The following is a 23,869-nucleotide window of genomic DNA, read 5'->3' on the forward strand; positions in this document are numbered from 1 at the left end:
TAACATATGCAAATTTAAAAGTATGTAAATGCATGAATTGTCAGCATACCATGACGTACCATGTGATTTTTATCTCTACTTTCCAAGAAACTCACCTGTATCAGAGGGCAACTTATATTTAAACAGTATTGGTTAAGGCAGTTATCATGTTACCTTACTTTATGTAGCCTCCTTTTAACAGTTGATTTTATATGTCTAAGAGACATGAATGTGTATGTATGAATGTGTACGTATTTTAATTAAATCAAATATTAATTGTGCTGTTTTACTGCCACTATTTTTACTGCTCAAATATGTTAAAATTCCTATAGATGTCGATGGACACAGAATCAAACCTGTACAAATTAATGGTGCACCACAAAGGAAAGTAATCGTGCAGAATTGTGCACCGGAATATATATGTTATTGCCATTAGTTAAATAAATGTGTTATTTATTGTTTAAATAAATTGAAGTGACATTAGAGGAGGTTTTGGAGTTAACTGATAAGCTGAATAGTAACAAGTCTCCAGGACCAGACGGTATTCACCCAAGGGTTCTGAAAGAACTCAAATGTGAAATTGCGGCGTTATTAACAATGGTTTGTAACCTATCCTTTAAATCTGCTTCGGTACCCAATGACTGGAAGATGGCCAATATAACGCCGATATTTAAAAAAGGCTCCAGAGGAGACCCTGGCAATTATAGACCGATAAGTCTAACATCAGTACCAGGCAAATTAGTAGAAACAATAGTAAAGAATAAAATTGCAAGGCGCATAGAAGAGCACGAATTGTTGGGCAAAAGTCAGCATGGTTTCTGCAGAGGGAAGTCGTGTCTAACTAATCTATTAGAATTCTTTGAAGGGGTTAATAAACATGCGGACAAGGGGCACCCAGTGGACATAATATACCTAGATTTCCAGAAAGCCTTTGACACAGTCCCACACCAAAGGCTTTTATGTAAATTAGGTGGTCATGGGATAGGAGGAAAGATCCTTTCATGGATTGGGAATTGGTTAAAAGACAGAAAACAAAGGGTTGGAATAAATGGTAAATTTTCACAATGGAGGCTGGTAACTAGTGGTGTTCCCCAGGGGTCAGTCCTGGGACCGATCCTGTTCAACTTGTTCATCAATGATCTAGAAAATGAGGTAAGCAGTGAGGTGGCAAAGTTTGCAGATGACATCAAGTTGTTCAGGACAGTCAAAACCAAAAGGGATTGTGAAGAACTACAAAAAGATCTCAGCAAACTGAGTGATTGGGCAGCAAAATGGCAAATGAAATTTAATGTGGGTAAGTGTAAAGTAATGCACATTGGAAAAAATAACCCAAATTACACGTACAACATGATGGGGTCAAATTTAGCTACGACAGATCAGGAAAGGGATCTTGGAGTTATTGTGGATAGTTCTCTGAAGACATCCACGCAGTGTGCAGCGGCAGTTAACAAAGCAAATAGGATGTTGGGAATTATTAAAAAAGGGATAGATAATAAGACAAAAGATATCATAGTTCCCCTATATAAAACTATGGTACGCCCACATCTTGAGTACTGTGTGCAGATGTGGTCTCCTCACCTCAAAAAAGATATATTGGCATTAGAAAAGGTTCAGAAAAGGGCGACTAAGATGATTTGGGGTTTGGAACGGGTCCCATATGGGGACAGGCTAGAGAGACTGGGACTTTTCAGTCTGGAAAAGAGGCGATTGAGGGGCGATATGACAGAGGTATATAAAATCATGAATGGTGTGGAGAAAGTGAACATAGAAAAATTATTTACCTTTTCCCATAATACAAGAACTAGGGGACACCAAATGAAATTGATGGGTAGTAGGTTCAAAACTAATAAAAGGAAATTTTTCTTCACACAGTGCACAGTCAACCTGTGGAACTCCTTGCCGGAGGAGGCTGTGAAGGCCAGGACTCTATTAGGGTTTAAAAAAGAGCTCAATAAATTTTTGCAGGTTAGGTCCATAAATGGCTATTAGCCAGGGGTAAAGTATGGTGCCCTAGCCTTCAGTACAAGGGCAGGAGATGGATGGCAGGAGATAAATCACTTGATCATTGTCTTCTGTTCTCCTTCTCTGGGGCACCTGGCATTGGCCACTGTCGGCAGACGGGATACTGGGCTGGATGGACCTTTGGTCTGACCCAGTATGGCCATTCTTATGTTCTTATGTTCTAAATTGGACTCTTGAATTAGACTATTTCTTTTGAAAAACAATATTACAGCAGACCCTTAATTGGAGATATGGATGAGACAAATAGGATAAATGAAACATCCCAATTTGTTTCTAATAAATAGATAAAAGTAGAACAAAATAAGTATTCAGGGTAGTCAATAGTATTATGTGCAATGAATAATTAGCGTAGCTAAATATATTGGTTTTACATTTGATTGGAATTGTTCTATTTATATGAATATTTTCCATTGCCATCAACATGTAAGTGTATGTCAGCTCATCATATGGTTTTGCATGTACTATCTGTACCCTGATCTAATCATGGTTTAAAATGTTAGCTAAAGTGACAAGTCTTGTAAAATTCTGAAAAAAATCTTTGTCTTTGAAACACTTTAACTACCGCTAAAATGTTATGATTAAAGAGATCCAGTCAACATGAAATCTAAACTATTTAAAAGAAGAGATAAGTAGTTTCTGATACTGCAGACAGTGAATCCATCTGAAAATTTCTGACTTTCCATTAAAATGTTCCTATTTTTAAAAATGCTTTTCTCTCTGTTGTGGCTATGTAACAGAGGCGAATGGGATGAAAATTGGTTATTCAGGGGTAATTCACACAATGATGTCAAGTGCAAAAATAAGCACTTTGTCTTTTCTTTAACCTCTTCCAGTGCTCAGAGTTTTCAGGGTTATATGTAATGGTAGGTGAAAGTATTTCAGACAAAAGTATGATTTTTTTTAAGTTGGCTGTGTCCCTTTAATTTAAAGCCACAGATTTGGATTATTATGTAGAATTGTTTATACTCTAAGCCATTAAGTTACTGCTAGGTACTGATTTGCTGTACTCCAGCAAATAAATCCATAGAATTAAATTGGTGCAACATAAGGGAAAGATGGGAACAGTCAAAGGAAGAATTAGTTGAATAAATTTTGAATAAACTAACAAATCCTGTCCTGTTTAAGTCGTATAAGCACTACATTAATGCCCACTCCTTGAAGTCACCCATTAATAAGTCATGCAGGGAGTGTCATAGGAGCTGGATTTTTTTTCACTTGAACATTGTGACAGAGAGTCATGTGGAGACCTAACAGTAATATATCACCATTTTAGACCACTTTCCTTATAGTCTTACCTTTGCAGTAGCCCCTATGCAAAATGTCACTTTCTTCCCAGTACAGCAGATGTCCTTGTCATCTTTGGGGTTTTTTTCTTCCTTTCTTCCTGATTGTACTCCTTTTTGGTTTTTGTGCTCCTTAGGGCATACAGGGGAGTTACCTTGTGTGTGGGTGAAGAGAACATTTAGGAACAGAAATCAGTAGGCACACTCAGGTAAATTTGAAAGACACTGCCCCAGAAATTAACCTATACAACTATCATTAAGGCTTATTTGAGTTGCTCAACCTGATTCCATTCATATAATCAGCAATTACCCTTATGTGTTTCAGAAGTAGTTTGTATTTTTAATGTAAAAGTCTTGAGAAACCCATATAAATTACGTAAATTATCCTTCAGATTTAAAAAAAAAAAACCTCCCTGCTCTTTCAGAAAAGAGTACAAAGATTTAGCTGATCAATTTTGCAGTCCCTTAGAGCTGATTACTTGAAGCGCCAAATAATATTTTGAAAATGTACTCCATGCTGTTCAAATGAACAAGTTGTAAGACAAAAGTATGAGCAAATACTAACTGGAAACTTTCAATTGTGTTGTATTCCTTTTTCTGGAATCAAGTTTGATTTCCTTTTTTAATCAAGTCAAATTTTATTATGATGTATCTAGCATTTAGTCAAGGCTCCATACATTACTTACTCATTATGCCATGAGCGTATGTGGCCTATGAGAACTTTTTGCAAGCCAAGTATTTACCTGTTTAGATTTATTTGTTGTGTTTATTCCAAGTTGTAAGCACTTTACACAACATAAATAGATCTAGGCTGGTAAAATATTAAGGCCCCCAAGAGGTCCACACTTTTATGCAGAACAGATCACCTCAGATCATCATGTAACTCTCCAAGGCAGCTACCACCCTCTTCTCTCACATAGTGTCAAGCCCCAGCGTCATCCTTCCCAGGTAACTTGAGCCCTGTAGATCTTGCAGCATTTGTTCAAAGTCACCAAATCTGGAAACCAGAGAATGAAGTGAATTCCAGAACCTGGGATCCCTCTCTGAGAATGTCCTGCCACCAGCGGCCTTCTGCTTTACACTAGGATGGCGTGCCAACCTTTCAATATCTCACATGCTCTCAACATTTGCAGTAGCTGACAGAGAGGCAGCCTCTCAGGTAGCTGAGGTTTGAATTACTTAGGACATAAAGCTCAAATGATACCACTTCATCTGGAATCCATTGGCAAGCAAGGCTCATCTTGCAGCACAGATGTAAATGCTCTGTTCCTGAAATCCTGCTTTTTAGAAACCAGTCTCCTGTATTCTATACCAGCTGCATATTCTTCAATATCATAGCAAATAAGTGTCTCATGTAAAAGCAGAATTTTCTTCAGAAATTTTTGGATAATACCTGGATTCCCGATAACTACAGCATTCTAAGTTGATATTTCTTTTTTAATTTTGCAGCACTCTCAACAATAACAACATCACAAGACTTTCAGTGGCAAGTTTCAACCACATGCCAAAACTTAGAACCTTGTAAGTAGCCCCAGTGCAAACAGTAATCTTTTCTGTTATTCTGGTATGGTCACCACTTTGCCATTTCTACACAAGTTTTGCTAGTGATTCTGAAAAGGTATCTAGATGGATTTGGGGGCAAGAAAAGGAAAAGTGCAACTCAAAGATCATCTGCTTGAGATCCACTCCAGCAGCATAACAGCTCTATACAAGCAACTGCAGCAGGATCTTGGAGGCGACATTAACAAAGCTCCAGAAAGTGAGACCAGGGATTAAAGACCTGTGTTTCAATAGGCAGAGTGTTAAGGCCACTGGATCTACAGAAATGCAACTGCCATGACCATTTCTCTATTCTGCCCACATTGCAGCAATGCCATGCACGCTACATGTGAGTTTCACCATCGAGAGAGGAAGTTGAAGTGTAAGCAAACCTACTGTGCACATTACATCTAAAAATCGGTGCTTTTGAAAGTGGAAAAAAATGCTTTACTTTGAGCTATTTAGTAGGTCACATTTCATTTAAGAAATCAGAAGAATCTTTGATTGGCTGTCAAATTGATAAATGGGAAATCTTTATGCTTTTATGACTGCACTCCTAGGCAGACCTAATTAAACTAAACTGGCTCTCCAGCATTCTTCATAACTAAAAATTACAAGATCACCTGGTAGAGCTATTATAATTAAGATTGTGTCAGCATTTACATTAATGCCCCCGTTTATAGCAGTTACAACTAAAACATAAGAGTGTGCTTTAGGTTACTAACATGAAATAGAGAAACTGTACATGCAACTTCTACCCAAGTTTACACAAAAACTGAGAACGACTTTCTATTAAAACGTGCAATTGTAAAATAACAGTAATAAATAATTAATTTTAGGTCTAATCCTGAGTTCCCTGTTAAGGAAGAAATCTCACTGAAGTGAAGGATGGGCAAAACAAAGTAAAAGGGATGCTTGCTTGAAAAACAAAATTCAGTGAGATTGTGTCTAGATGACAGGGGCTTGTTGGCAGAAGTTTGTATTGGTAGATATCTTGCATCAAACTTCTGTCAACAGATCACGCCTAGACTGCAAGGCAGATGGAAAGAGTGAGCTGCTCTGTTGACAATGTGGCCAGACTGCCCAGCCACTCTATCTGCAAAATGGCAACCCGGAAATACAGCAGGCAGGCTGGTGTGGTGTCCCAGAGGCCTTTTCTGCAGATAGAAGGCTTCCCAGAATGTCCAGGTCAGCATTTTTGTCAACAGATCTGTCGACAGCAGCATTTTGACTTGTGGTGAGTGGGGTACAGCTGTTGACAGAAGCACTGTGTTTTGCTGTCTTACTGTCAACAGAGTACATTTAGCAATCTGGAGCCTCTGCAGGTTTTGATGACAAAATGCCCATTTTGCTTTCAAAACCCTGTAATCTAGACATAAACTATAGGCCCAAAAATGGGACTTGTATAAACCAAAATTCCCTTGATTTCATTTTTAATGTATTTTTATGTGGAAAGCCATATTTGGTTACACAATTATTGTGAAACCAATTGGAATATTTACCTTTGTTACTCAAGTATTTTTTCAAGATCAGGTCTGGCTTAAACTTTTTCAACTCTAAATATAAGTGGCATTTAGGAAATAGACTGAGTGATTTCAGTCTTTCTGCCAATTTTCATACAGGTTTTTGTGAGATGTTATAGAAGCAAAAGAAAGTCAACACAGACAGTCCTCCATTACAACTGTGACATTTAGCTGTATCAGTAAATAGGTAAAGGAGAATTCAAAAGATATGTCATTCTGATCTCACTTATATTGATTATACATGTGTAACTGCATTGCTTTCAATGGAGTTTCTGTTGCTTTGCACTGGTGCAAGAAAGTGGAGAGTTGGATACTATGTCTTTACACATTGGTGGCCATGTGTTGCTTGCATCATATGTATGCTGTATCTCTGTTAAAGTACCCACATGTGATAAAATTAGTTAAGGAAAATACATCTGTTTTAACTGTAATTTTTAGTCCTCTGTGAATGGAAACAAGAATCAATTAAATCATCATGCTTTTGTTGGTTGGTGCCACAGTTTTGATTTTACTTAAATGCAGTTTTTAGTGGGTTAATTAGCTTTCTCTGCTTAGTTTTTAATATCTGTTACAATAATTTGCTTAGAATTGACCACATTAGCTACAAAGGACTAAAATGTTACTACTCTGTTAGGGATATTTCTGGGAGTAAGATTTTGATTTATAGCTTTGAATGTCCTTTTCTTTAGGTCGAGAATACATAAAACCCAAGCTGAAGTAATTTACCTAATTTAGTGAATACGTTTTTCTGATTATTTTTTCAATGGCAAAGTGCTTTTTGGCATCTGGCAAGGTGCCATGATCTTGCTTAGGTCCTTGCCAACAGAGAGGTGACTTACTTAATTCCTTCACTCACTGCCATTTGGTCTTTTAATTTCAAGCATTGCTTTGAATATGGGTCCCTTGGTGCCAAAAGCAGCTAATCCCCTTTTATGTGATTAAACAAAAGGAGAGAAAATCAGGGACGGATGTGAAAGAAGGTGTTTTATATTGCATTATTATTCTGTCTTGTTCAGCAGCAAAATGAATATGACCCACTAAAAGGATTTTGCAAGTAGTTTCTATAGAGACTAATAAGGGCCAGACTTACTGATATCTCTAATTGGAAGCCATATCTTGTATTAACTTTTTTTGTTGTCAGTATATTACTGTGATAAACCGGTTTACTTTAGACTTTTGTTTTATGGGCATTTTTTACAGGGCTAAGCTAAAGAATTCAAGAGCTGTTTTCAAACTCTGGTGCATTTGCTTTTCTCTTTTAGGAGAGAGGAAAAACTCTAGATACTCACTTTTGTATTAGCACACCTGGTTTCTTATTAAACTAATTAGACCAACCTTAAAAAAAAAGGTTTCCTGCAACTTAAATGTTAATAAATAAAGCTACAGGAGTCTCCAGCTTCTAAGGAATTTTTTAAAAGATCGATTCTTCATCATGGACTTCTTATTAGTAAATCTTCCAGATCTGTAAAAATCTGTCACTCAGGTTTTTTTAATTTAAACATATTGACTTGTTTCCTCTCATTCAGTCGACTTCACTCCAATAACCTCTACTGCGATTGTCATCTGGCGTGGTTATCTGATTGGCTGCGGCAGCGACCCCGAGTTGGCCTGTACACACAGTGTATGGGCCCATCTCACCTGAGGGGACATAATGTAGCAGAAGTTCAAAAACGAGAATTTGTCTGCAGTGGTAAGAGCAACAAATTCTGTAAGAGAGCCCTGATTTTAATGCATGTTTTCAAGCAGTTTAATGGAGATTGTTATGGTATGCACTGTATTCTCTTTCTAAAACTTTCAGATAATCTTACTCTGAACATCTTGGAAAACATGTTCAGTTATTTTGTAGATATACATTTCCAATGTAGGTAATTTTGTTCCTCTGTGCATCATAAAGATGATTCATATGTGTATATATAACTTTTTTAAAATAATTTTGGAGGTTGGTGATTATAAAAATGAAATCTAAAGGCACATTTGGAGACTTAGGGAAGCTTTCTGTAAGAAATGACCTGTTTTTGTAAATTTACAGGCTCATATTTCTGCTGGTGTTTTCTGAAGTGAAATGAAATTACTAACAGTTCAGTACTAACCACTTTTTCTTTATTCGTTTTTTCCTTCATTCATAGATGAGGAAGAAGGCAAGTTCATATTTCTTTTTCAATAGTTTTAGACTTAGATTGAAAAATATCTGTCAATATCTGTATTCATTCATACAAACCTTATAGGACTAAGGCTTAATTAGTGCATTGCTGTTTTGATTATATGCTTTGTTAGGCTCACATATTTTTGCCTTTGGATGCATGTGGTGGTATCCCACCTGAGAATTTAGCTTTCAGTGACTTTCTGAAAAGTCTCATTGCAAATCCAAAGTTTGGGGTATTTCAATATACATGTCTGAGTCCTGCATCAGCTTTTTTTTTTAATTTAATAAAATCAGTTTGAATATTTTTATATTAGGAGTGTAACCAGAGTAACATAGATGTATATTACGATTTGGCTGCATGTTTGCTCTCTTGTAACTCCAGATTATTCCTGAAATTTAGACATTGTAAAATGCTAGCTTAAAAGGCAAACCTTTTTCTAGTGTAATTTTAAAAATGGGTGAGTTAAAGTTTGAAATACTGAATGTGCAGAGTAATTAGTTACAGTGATTTTAAAACTGAATTAAAATTAACTAAAAACTATTTAGTTAAGAATTACAGTAACATGAGTTATAATGAGGGGCATCTGTGATTTTGTGAGATTTCCTTGTGGTTTTGGCTGAAGTATCACAAAGGGTCAAAACGTGATCCTGCTCAACTAAGAGAGACCAAGGGGCTCCAGTGAAAATGCTTTTCTATTTTGGGAATGGAGTCACAGGGAAAAAAAGAAGATGGTTTGATGAAAAATATCTGCATCAGAGAAGTCTGCATCAGATATATTGAATACATATTAAAAGATTATGTTCAAGTGAATAGTTATATAATAAAAGTTATCAGCTCAGGAGTAATTTTTGTGGGGAAAATTAATTCATTTCCATTTTTTTTATTTGATACTATCATAAAAACAAAGGAAATAAAGATTTAAATACACCAAATTAAAAAATGGTTGTAAATATTGACTGATTTTGTATCTTCAGTGTGTTTAATTTTGCCCAGATATTTTTGTGCAACAAGCTGTTTTTGGAACACGTGAATTTTAAGCAATCTATGAAATTATGAAAGCAAGTATTAAAGCTGTAAATCTGAATTTTCTCTTCAAGTTAGTTTTAACATGCAAGCATTATCCAGATCAGTCACTTGAAGTTACATTAATTAATTTTGTAGCCAGATTATTGAAAGAGCTCAGTCTTCTGTTTTGTAGGAAAGGGACAAATAGCTTTGTTCACTGCTGAAATGATCTAGACTTCTTTTGACTGTGGTGCAGTTTTAGAAGAAATCTGTTTTCTGTTCCAGGTCATCAGTCTTTTATGGCTCCCTCCTGCAGTGTCTTGCATTGTCCTACTGCATGTACCTGTAGTAACAACATTGTTGACTGCCGTGGGAAAGGCCTTTCTGAAATCCCAACCAATCTTCCAGAAACCATTACTGAAATGTAGGTAATTTTGCTTTTTTTGTCATTAACTTGCATAAATATGCTGTTATCTACTTATATTTATTGGCCATTATAATTAACCCATGAAGAATATTTTGGAATATACCAGAAATATTTCTATTTGAATAGGAAACTATTTGTTAGTCTTCTATTTTCAGTTATAGATCCATTATAGGGAGACTAGTCAGGGCACTGTTTTGAGGTTACATTTGCAAATGGGGCACCTGGACAACACACCATAACCTTACCTTTGTCCCATTGGGTGCCTTTCTTCTGTCATCCCTTTTAACAAACCGCTTATTCCCCATGCAGAAAATCTCTCCACCTAATATCCCCAACCACTTGTAATGGGAGTATATAGCTAGTAAAGGGCTATGTTAGAAGGATGAACTTAGAAGGGCAACGTTGAGGTTGAGAAGTATGGTTGACGTTTTAGTCGTAGTAACAATAAAGGCTGTGTCTGTGGGAAAGGTATAGATAATATGTATGGCTAAGGTGGCTTAACTTTTCAGGTGTTATACAGAAGGATATTATTGGAATATACAACTCCTTTTAATATCAGAATTTAGTTTGTCTGAACATACACACTGTACAAATTACAAAAGTTGGCTGACACTAGGCCAAGTAACCTAAAATAGCTTTGTTGTATTGAATGCCTGGCAAGGCAGTTGTTCGTGTCGCAGACTGTCAACAGGTTATCCAATAACTAAAAGAGAGCCAGCAGACTTTGATTTTAAAATAGAAAAAACACATCACAGGGTTACTCTTGTGGTATAGTGATTTTCAGGGAAGCCCTGTATAGAAAGTGAGATTTTAAAATGTATTCTACGCTGCATAGACTAATGGAAATGAATTATTTTTAATTCTCCTGCAAGTGATTGCACATGTGCATTCCACTCTTGGTATCTGTGTGCGTGCATGGTCATCACTATCAGTGGAATGGAGATGTGCAAAACATCAAAGAATAGCAGTTGCTGAACAGATTAGTAACTTCTTTTAATAAAAAAGAGGAACACTCATAAAAAGAGTATGAATGATAAACATATACTTGTTAACAATCCAACTTCTTCAGAAGCCTTAAAATGGGAGGTGAAAGAGAGCAAATAAGGGAACCATCTTCAAATCTGTAGGTGTCCTCTTTCTGAGAGTGTTCAAAATTATTTTTATTTGTGAAAAGTACACACAGTCTTCAGATGGTTCCCTGATCTGCTGCATCTTTCACCTTTCCCTTTTAAGGCTTCTGTATAAGTTGGATTGTTAACAAGTACATGATTATCATTCATACTCTTTTTATATGAGTGTTCCTATATATATATACACATACACACACATACACAGAGCATAGTTAAGTAAATCTGGGGGTGTCCTCTTAGAGTGTTCAAAACTATATATCTATATATACATATATATTTTAAAGTAAATAGAGGAAGCAGAAATGAAGGGATTTAAATTGAGCTTTCTCCAATATGCAATGCTGCTGCAGGAAAAGTAACAGCACTCTGTGCAAGAAGACTGTTTTTCACTATTTTAAATATTTCTGTGTAAACAATTTATAGTTTTTAAAAAGATCATGGTATTGTGAGGTTGAGGAGGCCCTCAGCTAACAACTCTGGGTATTGGATCCCATTGCTGACATTTTCTGTTTTGATCTACTTCTGGACAGCCTACATTTATACCCATGAAAACTCACTATCTTCAGTAGCTTTTCAAAAGTATGATTAAAGACATATTTTGTTATAGTCTGTATTATATATGTAAGTATATATAATATAGCTACCATGTTGCTGCTAGTTTTAAAAGCCATAGTGGCTATATAATGACACAGTACAGGCAGTTGTAAGAAATAACATTTCTACCTCATTGGGCCTAATATTGGATGAGTTTGCATGCAATACAAGAACACAGAGCTTTTCAAAGCACTAGTTTGAGCTGCTTTAACTAGAACACAAATACATCAGTTTAATTTGATGTGATGCGATGAGAATGGTGCTTTGCTGAGTGGTTGAATGTTATGTTAAGAATCAGTATTTGAGAGGTGTTTTTTAAGGTGGAAATAGAGTACAGTTAACACTCAGTATTTGGGAAAGGACTCAGCTCCAAATGGCAGTGCCACAGAAAATACCAGCAAAGGGGGTGGACTGGCAAGATGAGAGGCATGCATTTGGGTGAACAACAATATATATTATCAGAGAAATAACTGGAGGAGGAGAGGCACAAGGCTCTGTAAATAAAGAATTAACTCAACGTAAGGACCAAAGTGGACAATGGAAGATTTCATGAGGATACAGTCAGAGTGACATGACAAGAATAGGATCCTGACTGCTTTGTTTTACATAGAAGAGCAGAATAAGACATGTAAGTGAGAGGGAAGAGATGAAAGTGAGAGAGTCCAGAGGAAGAGATTGCCATGGTTTAAGTAAGGTAATCAGATTTCTCAGGGCCTGTCTACACTGCATACTACATTCAGTGGATCCAGGCTTGTGGACTGAGAGTTTCCAAACCTGTGCTTGAGCATACACACTGCATTGTAAATCAGGCTTTATGATTCCTGGACCAGAATCTCTCAGACAAGCTAATATACTCAGACTGCACTACACAGACCTTCTGACTCAGGTATGAGGATTAACCTTTGTTTACACTGCAAAATGCCTGGGCTTGGACCCAAATCAAAGTGGGATTCGGCTTCATGAACACGCACAGCAGGGTCCTAACTGCTTGCTGACCTGTGTCAGACTGGCTTAAGTTTGGACAGGAGGGAGGTTTGAGCTCAGACTATTTACCTTTTAAAAGTTAGTTAACTATGCTCTTGTTTCTTGCATTGTGTGAGAAGATAAATAGGAATTTACAATTTACTTTAGCATTTACATTTATTGCTGTCCTATACATCTTATTTTGCTCTTCTGTCTACTGAACATCCCAAGTCCTTTTAATCTCTTTTGACATCAGTCTTTCTATGTTTTAATAATTTTCCTCCCTCATGTCTGAACTTCTTCTCTTTCTGCTATATATTGTTTGAGATAATGAGTCTGAATTTGAGTATTATGTTCCAGAAGACAGTGAGTGGTCAGTTTCTAAAATGGGGTTATAATTTTCCTTATACACCTGAATACTTCATTTCATTTGGTTCTGTAAGACCCTTTTCTCAGGTGGACAAAAGCAGAGCTTGTGTGGCTCAGCCAATGCTGGACTTCCACATCAATGTCAACTTTAGCGGAAAGATGACTTCTAAGGTATGGGAAGTGATCCACATTTTCCATCAGTTCTCCATTGACTTCAATAGAAGGTGCATGAGATTGTCCCATCAGTGAAGGTTGGTGGAGCACCTTGCTCTTTTTGATGTTCAGTATGAGACCAAGATTCTCGTATGCTTCAGCAAAAGCACTTAAAATGGTATGAAGGGCTGTGGGGGAGAGAGCAATAACCATATTGTCATCTCCATACTGGAGCTCCATGACTGAGGTTGTGGAGGTCTTGCTTTTAGCCTTCAGTTTCTTGAGACTGAAAAGCTTCCTGTTCATTCTGTAGACAATCACTACACCATCTGGAAGCTTGCCGTCAATGAGGTGAAGGGTCGTAGTGATGCAGATGCAGAACAGTGGTGGGGCACTGACGTAGCCTTGCTTGACTCCCTTTTTGACCTCAAAAGGGTTGCCTTGGGATCCATTGTTGCTCTGTACTGTGGCAGTCATGGTGTTGTAAAGCAGCCTTAAAATGCTAATGAATTTTTTTGGGCAGCTGATCTTTGAGAGGATGGTCCACAGAGTGCTACGGTTGACTGAGTCTAATGCTTTGGTCAGGTCGATGAAACTCATATAAGGCTTTATAGTTTTCACGACATTTTTCTTGCAGTTGTCGGGCAGTGAAGATCATGTCTGCTGTTCTTTGGAATGGTCAGAAACCACACTGGAATTCTGGGAGAATTACTTCTAAGAGTGGCAGGAGTCAGGTTGCAAGGATTCAAACTAAGATTTTTTTCCTGCTGTTGCTAGGAGGGAGATGCCATGATAGTTTCCACAGTCAGACTTGTCACCCTTCTTAATAAGACTGACAATCCATGTGTCTCTGAAATCTTGTGGCATCTGATCCCTATCCCAGATCTTGAGAATCAAGAGGTGGAGCTGTTTGTGGAGCTCTGGCCTGCCTTCTTTGAAGACTTTGATGGAGATTCCATCATATAAATTGCTACAGAAAATATATATTTACAATAAACAGCATGCTAAATATTTATTTTGTTAGACTCATGTTAGTTTTCTAATCCATTTAATTTAAAGAAAGCCATGACAGTATTAATTTACCTGAAACAGTTTGATTCACCACAGCTGACATTTGATTTCAGTTATTTCAATCTCCACCAAACATACTGGGAATTTTTTTCTGCAGTGATTCTCTCTGTTGAACCCTATCAGATATAAGGGCTGTTTCATTTGCTGACTTCCACTTACCTTGCCTTGTCTTCCCTTCTTTTAGTGACTTAGGGGTTATACATAATGCTCAAAAAGTACACTTAATAATCCTCTTTAACAAGTGAATTTCTTTCAGAGCTTATCTCCAGTAAGTCTCTTCATAAGCTTCCATTTTTACATTTAAGTATTCCAGCAGTCTGGATCTGACTCCCGTTAGTTGCATTTCAAACTTCTTCTACCATACTGGAAGCCTAAGAAAGCTCTCCAGGTGATTTTTAGTTCCCTCTATATGTGGTGCATCTCAGCACATCACAAAATTGGGAATTCCTAGAAAATCAAAAAATTCAAGGGAGAACTCCAGTAGTAAGGCTATTATATTTGCTAATCACTGAATCTTCAAAAGTAAGTACTGGGATTTTCAAAGTAATAGGCCAGGAAGCCATTTGTGGTAAGGGATGATTTATGAAAAGTGTGTCTCTCGGGATTTGAAGGAGTGATCAGACTGGGTGTTAACAGTCTGGCAAGCTATAGGAAGAAGTTAACAATGATTCCTTCTATACAAATACTTAGCAAACTCTTACCCAGATTTATTAAACACATGCAGAAACAGAGTCGGGAATTGTAAAGATAAGTAGTGCAGTACTTCATAAATATAACTTTTGTTGTGTTGGGCACAGATGATATCACAGATTGCAGGGGGAATTCTTTGCTGCTAACTTTAGAAGCAATTTTCTGTAGTTAAGTTCTTAAAGGGAGAGGAGTATGCTGAGCTCGAAGGCTCCTTATAGCAAAGAGAATATATTACAGCTTCCTTCCTCTCAAAAGACTGGCAGATGTTATCTATGGTGAGAAAGGTGTTGGCTATCTGCAGCAGTTCTCTAGATTTGGGGCCTGCAGTGAATCCAGCACTGAAATCTATTTTCTGTTCTCTGACAGCTGTTTTTGCCATTTACTTTAAAAGCAGATGGGGAAAAAGGCAAAGAAGAGCTGTCAGGTTTATTACTATGTATAATCAACATCTGTGCAATACATGAGACTCATCACATAACTTACCATTTCTTCTGTGTTGTAAAAATGCTTCTGCAGTTTGACTTTCTTCTTGCCGCCTTCACGTATGAGGAAGGGTTGAAAATAAGTCATTTAATTAAATGCTGAAGCCACTAGCCCTGACCAGATTTGCTCAATGAAAATGTGACTTGCCAAATTATGAAAACAATTACATGAATAAATCATTTGTAGATATGATATTTACATCTATAGCTATTTGTTTTCTTAAGCAGTATAACACAGTTTATTGGTAATCAAATTTTAGATCTCTTGATGATGTCTTATAATAATCTATTTTTATGCTTACAGGTAAGGTATAGGTCTACACAGGATTAATCAAGGGTGGGGAAAATGTGTAGCCTGTGGGCTAAATCCAGCCTACCACCACCCTCCCACAGCTCAGTAGAAGGCTTGGTTAGCCTTGTGCCCCAGATTATAACCCAAATCCCTGAACCTCTGCCCCAGGTCGCATCCTGCTCCCAGACCCTGACACACACCCCAAGCCTCCTCCAGGTCAGATTCCTCTCCTGCACATATACCCACCTCTCCTCCTAGATCCTGCCCTCCTCAATCCCTTGTCCCAGGTTACAATGCCCTCCTTCATCCAGACTCCCTCCCAGACCCCACACCTTCTCCTGCACCCCAAACCCCTACTGCAAGCTGCTTTCTGCAGCCAAACTCAATCCCAGGCCCTGTGGCTACATTAGTATAATGAAAGAGCATGGTCCTTGACCACTTACCAAATTCTCTGAGTGGCTTTGATCAAAAATTGTCTACCCATGGTATAAATTTTGCCTACCCTTTCCAGGATTCTATTGAACAGTCATGGTGTATTGAAAGTATTTTATGTAACCCATTTGCATATCTTGGAACAAAAATGTTTTTTCTGAAAAATGCCTTTTTTTCCCCTAGAGCAGAATCTGAATATATTCTGATTTTAGATTTAAACGGAAACAAGGGGTAATCTGAAAATGAGCCTTAAAGAGTAGTTTTAAATGTACTTGTAGTTTGTCTCTGCAAATTGGCGAACACTAATAAGCATCTTCAGGTTATCCAGTTATGCTGTGTGCTGTGAGTTTAAAGGACATAAGAACCTGCTGCTGAAATGTGTTAAGTAATTTGCATGTCACAATGGTACAGCTCTCTGGAGTGCCAGAGAGCAGGAGCCCTCTACTCATCAGGAGCATAATTTGATTTGATTAGGTTGGAAATTGCAGCTGCAGAGAGTACCTCCATATTATAAAGTAAAAGGGCATGTTGAAGGTGGTGCATGTATGTAATGAAGGGCAGAGGAAGAACTGGTGGGGGAGCAGGAGCTCTTCACAATATATTTCCTGAATAGAAGTAAGTAGGGAATAGTCTTTGAAAAGATGTTTCAAGTAGAATGGCAATTTAGATTAAGGCACAACACTTGTGTATCAAAGCTGAGTTTCACTGTAGACAAGTCTTAAAAGAAAAAACAGACACAGAGGGATGCCCATGTTAGTCTGTATCTTCCAGATCTGAAAAAGTGAGTATGTCCCATGAAAGCTCATCACCTAATAGAGAGATGCGTAAAGTGGGGGGGCATGCCCTCAAGAGGGAGTGCCACATTTTGTAAGGGCAGATGCAGCCTGATCAGCCCCTGCTCCCCCTCCCCACAGCTTCCGCTCCATTTGCTTTCTCCTGCACATCTTCTGTCACTGCATTGCCAAGGGAACACCCCTCTGCCCCCAGATGCTGGACAAATCAGTGCACAGAGGGCCTCAGACAAGCGGCGGGGACAGCCGGGAACTTCCTGGCTTGGTGAGGTACCCTGGAGTCCTCCCCCGAGCACACCTCCCCCTTCAGGGCACCCTCTGGTGCCCCCTTGCACCCGCTGCTCAAGCATCCCGCCCCCTTCGAGCCCTGCCACCATCCCTTCCTGTGGTTGGGGGGCCCTGGCTAATTGAAGGGCTGAAAAGGGGGCGCAACCTAAAATGTTCGCTCACCCTGGCCTAATAAATTATGCTGTTAGTCCTTGAAGTGCCACAGGACTGCTTTTTTGGTTTCAGAAACAAAAGAGAATGTCATAATCAGTATTTTGGGGGGGGGGCAAGGTTTTATCAGGTGATCTGATATGGTAAGTAGTCTTTCTGAGATAGTCCCCTCAGTTTAAGTAGCGTTATCTTTAACGTGTTGCTAGAATTGACTGTCGCTTTTCAAGGAGGGCTGTAGCCACTGGTTTGTGATATATGTGTGCGTGTGTGTATATATATATGTAGATAGATAGATAGATAAAATTACTTCTCATAAAATGGAGGGGAAAAAGGGTATTTTGAGGCTTAGCTAGGAGGAGATACTTTGATACAGACTGGTGTTAAACTTCTACATAGAAGTTATAGATTTTCTCACAAAATTTTTCCCTCCTGCCAATGTAGCCTGTTTGGCTGAGCCACATGGTTTATGAACATTATGTAACTTATTTTGCAGCCCTAACTAACTTCACACAGTTTTATTTAAAAATTCTTTTTGTTTCTACCTTAAACTACCTGGAATATTTTCAAGTGTGTTTAATTACTGTGGGCTTTATCAGGAGGATGCAGATTTCCTTGAGATATTACTCGGTCTGTGCTTTGTGACCCTGCAATGAATCTAATTAGATTTTTCATGGACTGATGGATACAGATTTGCACTTTGTAAAATTCAGCTGATTCTAGGCAGATAGAGGAGAAGATTATAGGAAAACATTACTTTGATTTGCTTACTTTTTGGACAACTTGGGGGTATAAAAGATTTTTCTTCTCTGGTTATATAACCTAATTGAACATTTTTGTCTGTACTAACCTCTTTCTGAAATGTTTTTTTTAGTGTGTACACATTAGCCGAATGTAATAAAGGTATATTTAGATGATCCTACCATATAACAAATGCTTTATCCTTGTAAATTTATCCCAGCAGTACATAACTGAGTTTGTAAATCAGCCTGTGCATCAGACTGTAAACTTTCTACTAAAAGGAAGCATACTGACATGGACTTCACTTAATTACCTACACTGGTAACTTGATAAGTTCATTTGTCAGCTGTAGGACTTCTACTGTTTTTTGGAGCTATGTACTTTGTGGACAAAGTTGTACACTGGTAAATTTAATCATTCTTGCCTTAAAAGTATGAAAAATTAAACTACAGAGTGTTGAATTAGTAAGCAAGTTAGAAATAAAATATCAGTGCAAAAAAATTCAGACTAAGTATCTGGTGTAACACACAGCCCACTGTATCACTTTATTGGACCAAGTTGTTTTATCACATCTGCTCAAATAAGATAAATGCTTTTTTGAAAATAGTTACAATATATAAATTTCATCTAAATTACTAATTAGAGGAATAAATACAAGTCAGAATATTAGTTAGAGCTTATTTATGACCCAATGAGAAATAATATTTAATGATTAGATATTGTTTTCAGACAGTGCCTTTTTGTTTAAAAAAAAAAAAAGGCGGAGGGGAGCTGGTACTCAGCTGGCTCCCCCTACCCCACCACCACTAGTCCCATGGCTGGGACTGCTGAAGTGCCAGTACTCAGTACCAACACGTACCAGCACCAAACAAGCACTGATTTTAGCTATTTTACCTGGAATCTTGGTGTTTTTTAGACTACATCTGACCACTCATGCATGGATGAAGTCTATAAAATACTGAGAGGTGAAAATAAGCAGCGCATATGTGATGATCATCATCTTGGCTGACAGTGGGGAACCAACAGAGGTAAAGGCATCAATCTCTGTGGTATGAGTCAACAGTGTGCCATTGTAGCCAAGAAAGCTAATGACATATTAGGTTGCATCAAGAGGAGCATTGCCAGAAGATCCAGAGAAGTGATTGTTCCTCTTTATTTGGCTTTGGTGAGGCCGCATCTGGAGTACTGTGTCCAGTTCTGGGCCCCCAATTATAGGAAGGATGTGGATACACTGGAGAGAGGGTCCAGCGAAGAGCGACCAAAATAATGTGGGGGCTGGAGTATATGACTTATTAAGAAAGGTTGAGGGAATTGGGACTGTTTAGTCTGCAGAAGAGAAGACTGATGGGGGACTTGATAACAGACTTACTGAAGGGAGGCTGCAAAGAGGCTGAAGAGAGGCAGTTCACAGTGGTCACGGATGGCAGAACATAAAACAATGGTCTCAAGTTGCAGTTGGAAAGGTCCAGGTTGCACATTAAGAAAAACTTTTTCTCTAGGAGGGTGGTGAAGTATTGGAATGGTCTACCCAGGGAAGTAGTGGAGTCTCCATCCCTGGAGGTGTTTAAGTCTCGCCTCAACAAAGCCCTGGTGGGGCTGATCAGATGGGTTTGGTCCTACGTAGAGCAGGGAGCTGGACTCGATGACTTTTTTAGGTCTCTTCCAGCTCTACTGTTCTGTGATTCTATGAGTTAATGAGCCATAATCTATAGCTGAGGCTATTGGAGACTCATACCCACAATGGATCAGAAAGACAGATGCTTAACACAGACTGCACAAAGGCAAGAACCTATGTTTACTCAACATATTAAAGCTTTTTGGCTAAACCTAAAAAATTTGTAAGCAAATTAAATAGTCCTGTTCTTAATCAGAATGCATGTCATAGGTGTGAAAAGAGAATTGATAGCAAGTCCTATGCTGTGGTTTTCTATACTAATATTAAAGATAGATATTCATAACCTGGAAAAGAGTTGAGTGGCAAATTGTGCAAATAACACAAGATTATTTAATACAGAAGATTTAGGAACTTCAGATGTAACTAACAAAGCTAAATGAATTTGTAATACAATGGTTGATTAAGTACAGTGGTGACATGAGGAATGTAATGCATGGTAGTATAAAATTTTGTAATTGTAACACATTGTGCACATCCCTTTAAGAGCAGATTAATTAGCTACAATGGCACACTGTTGACCCACATCCAGCTTCTCGTCCATGACAATGCCCAGGTCCTTTTCTGCAGAACTACTACTGAGCCTGTCGGACCCCAGCCTGTAAAAATGCTTGGGATTCTTCCAGCCCAATTGCAGGACTCTGCACTTGTCCTTATTGAGGGTCATCTGATTTCTTGCAGCCCAGTCTTCCAATTTGTCTAAGTCACTCTGGACCCTATCCTTGCCCTCCAGCGTATCCACCCTCTCCCGCTAGCTTAGTGTCATCCACAAACTTGCCTCGTCCAGGTCATTGATAAATATGTTGAACAGAACAGGTCCCAGAACCGAACCTTGGGGCACTCCACTAGAAACCAACCGCCATCCTGACATCGAGCAGTTGATCACTACCCACTGGTCCCGACCTTCTAGCCAGCTTTCTATCCATCTTACTGTCCATTTATCCAATCCACATTCCTTTAACTTGCTGACAAGAATATTGTGGGAGACCATATCAAAAGCTTTGCTAAAGTCAAAATAAATCACATCCATTGATTTTCCCCTATCCCCAGAGCCAGTTATCTCATCTTAGAAACTAATCAGATTGGTCAGGCATGACTTGCCCTTCATAAATCCATGCTGACTATTCCTGATCAATTTTGCCTCCTCCAAGTGCCTCAGAATGACTTCCTTGAGGAACACCTCCATGATTTTTCCAGGGACTGATGTAAGACTGACTGGCCTATAGTTCTCTGGATCATCATCCTTCCCTTTTTCAAAGATGGGCACTACATTTGCCTTTTTCCAATCATCTGGGATCTCTCCTGATCTCCACGACTTTTCAGAGATAACAGCCAAGGGCTCGTCAACGACATAACGCCAACTCCCTCAGAACCCTCAGATGAATTAGGTCCGCGCCCATGGATTTATGTACAGTTAGCTCCTAACCTGTTCACAACATTTTTCTTGCAGTTGCTGGGCAATGAAGATCGATCATATCTGCTCTTCCTCAGAATGGTCAGAAGCCACACTGGTATTCTGGTAGAATTTCCTCTGAGAGTGATAGGAGTTAATTTGTAAGGATTTGAGCTAAGATTTTCCCTGCCATTGCCAGTAAGGAGATGCCCCGATAGTTTCCAAAGTGTGACTTGTCACCCTTCTTGAAAAGACTGACAATCAGTGTGTCTCTGAAATCTTGTGGCATCTATTCTTTATCCCAGATCTTGAGAATCATGAGGTAGGGCTGTTTGTGGAGCTCTCGACCACCACCTTTGAATACTTGGGTGGGGATTCCATCTAGTCTGGTTGCCTGGTTGCACTTCATCTCTTTGATGGCAGCTTGGACCTTACTCAGGGTAGGAAATGTTGCAAGATCATCTCTAGCTGCTTTGCTGAGATATCTGGTCAAGGGTTTCTAGGACCATGGTGGAGGGAAGGTTTGATAGCTCATTATAGTGCTCCCACCAGTGAGAAGCAATGGCTTCATTGTCTTGCAAGAGCTGGGTACCATCCTTTGATCTTGGGAATGATTCCATGATTTCTTGGTCCATAAACAGAAGACTATATAAAGAACTGACTGTCATTTAAAAAGGAAGGACCAAAGTAAGGTCAAGACCAGGAACATAGCTACAAAGTTGTGTGTGATGCTTTATGCAAATTATTGAATTAGCCAGTTGCTTGTGTCAGTAACATCATTTTTTAAATTACTCTGTGGATTTAATACTGATGAAAGGTAATGGATTGAGAATAGATTTCTTTATATAGAATCCTCATTTAGTGCGAGCAGGTATGGAGAATGTATTTATACAGTTTAAGGTCAGAAGGGACCATCATGATCATTTGGTCTGACCTCCTGCACACTGCAGGTCACAAAACTTCTACCACCCACTCCAGCAGTAGATCCCCCATATCTTTGGATTAGTTGCTGAAGTCTTTAATTAGTGGGTTTAAAGGCTTGCAGGTGACTCATGCCCATGTTTCAGAGAAAGGTAGCACCCCACCACTATGTATCTGCTGATCTGACCTTGAGGAAGATTCTTTCCCACCCCCAATTATGGCTGTGAGGTTGAATATGTATGCAAGACCCACCAGCAAGATACATGGGAAAGAATCATTTCTAGTAAATCAGACATCGCCATGTAGTATCTTATCATCAACCATTAGAGATATTTGCTGCTACCACTTGGAGATTGGCTACTTGCCATTGTAGGCAGTCTCATCACACCAGCCCCTCCATAAACTTATCATGCTCAGTTTAGTTTTTTTTTGCACTCAGTGCTCACCTTGGGAGACTGTTCCAAAACTACACCTTTCTCTCCTTCTGGCAAGTAGTTACATGAGTTGATTGTGCATTGTGTGAAAAAAATATTACCTGTGTTTGTTTTAAACCTGCTGCCTATTAATTTTATTTGGGGACCCTAACTCTTCAGATATGTGAAGGAGTGAATAATACTTCCTAATTTTGTTTGTCCACACCACTCATGATTTTACAGACCTGGAAGTTCCCAATCGCATTAATCTTTCCTCATGTGGAAGCAATTCCATACCTATGACAACCCCCTCATGCTTTATGGAAAATGGGTTATGAATATAAATATACATAATTCATAGATGCTTTCAACAAATTGTCTTGGAACATATCATTTTCAATGCTATAATCTGCTAGAGCTGTAAATCCTATTTTTACGTATCTATCAATTTTGTAGTTAGAGTTATAAGTATTGTCTATATATTTGTGTTCCAAATGTTTGTCTTACTGAAGACATCAACAGGAGGCATGGCTGCCCTTTTGTGAGAGTATGGCTTGAGGGAATAGCAGAACTTAGCCAACAAAGGGCCTTTAGTGAGTGTCATTCCACATCTGAATAACTTTGCTATTACATTCAGATCAGTGAGTTGGCAATGGCAGGGACAGGTGATTTCTCTCATGTGACAATCTCTGTCTTGGAGAATACTGTTGCACAAAGAGAACAATGGAATTCACTTCAAAGGAGAAAGGTATAGAGAGAGCCCTGGGGTTCCTCCATCTCTTTTCTTCAGTCTGCCTTGAAAATTGCCTGTCAGACCCTAAGGAGAAACATAAAGTGCTTTACAGTTTACTAGAGAGTCAAGGCAGGGTAAGATCCTTTCTGGCTTGAACTTTCACCAGCTACAGTGGCAGCTGTTTAGGGTAAGAACTCACAAATATATAGATTCTTAGGGGAATAGCTATGCACTTTCTTTTTTGTTTGATTGGGTAACTCAAGTCCATCTGTCCCATTGACTACCTTCATTGCACCAAGTTTCTGTGATGCCTTTTATATCAATATCCTTGTATTACTTTTTAACTCTTTGGCATGATGTGATGTAATTGAAAAGGTTGTTTTTTTTTATTTGACTGTTTCTCGGCAGATCCTGCCTGTATTTTATCATCTTCTATCATCTCCTCATTCCAAGGACATAGATGATCTCCATTAAAAGATACTCCCCCTAAAGAATGTCTGTCTGAACCATGTGCTTTGTTGTACCTGCCAATTTCCCACAGATTCAGTTTAAAAAATTCTCTACCACTTTAATTTTAGGTGCTAGCTATCTGGCTCCATTTTGGTTTAGGTGAAGCCTGTCCTTCCTGTATAGACTCTCTCTTTCCCAAAAAGTTTCCCTAGTTCCTAATCA

General features: G+C 38.5%; 1 protein-coding gene across 3 annotated transcripts in view; it reads left to right on the plus strand.

The window, feature by feature from the left end:
* Window positions 1-23,869, plus strand: part of SLIT2 (slit guidance ligand 2) — a 372,755-nt gene that overhangs the window by 245,323 nt on the left and 103,563 nt on the right. For all 3 annotated transcript variants that reach the window (XM_074992549.1, XM_074992550.1, XM_074992551.1), the window contains exons 7-9: window positions 4,734-4,805; window positions 7,873-8,036; window positions 9,781-9,919. In XM_074992549.1, the coding sequence (XP_074848650.1) occupies window positions 4,734-4,805; window positions 7,873-8,036; window positions 9,781-9,919 (375 nt within the window). The remainder of the gene's footprint in view (window positions 1-4,733; window positions 4,806-7,872; window positions 8,037-9,780; window positions 9,920-23,869) is intronic.

Source organism: Carettochelys insculpta, chromosome 4 (assembly GCF_033958435.1).
Source record: "Carettochelys insculpta isolate YL-2023 chromosome 4, ASM3395843v1, whole genome shotgun sequence".
NCBI lineage: Eukaryota > Metazoa > Chordata > Testudines > Carettochelyidae > Carettochelys > Carettochelys insculpta.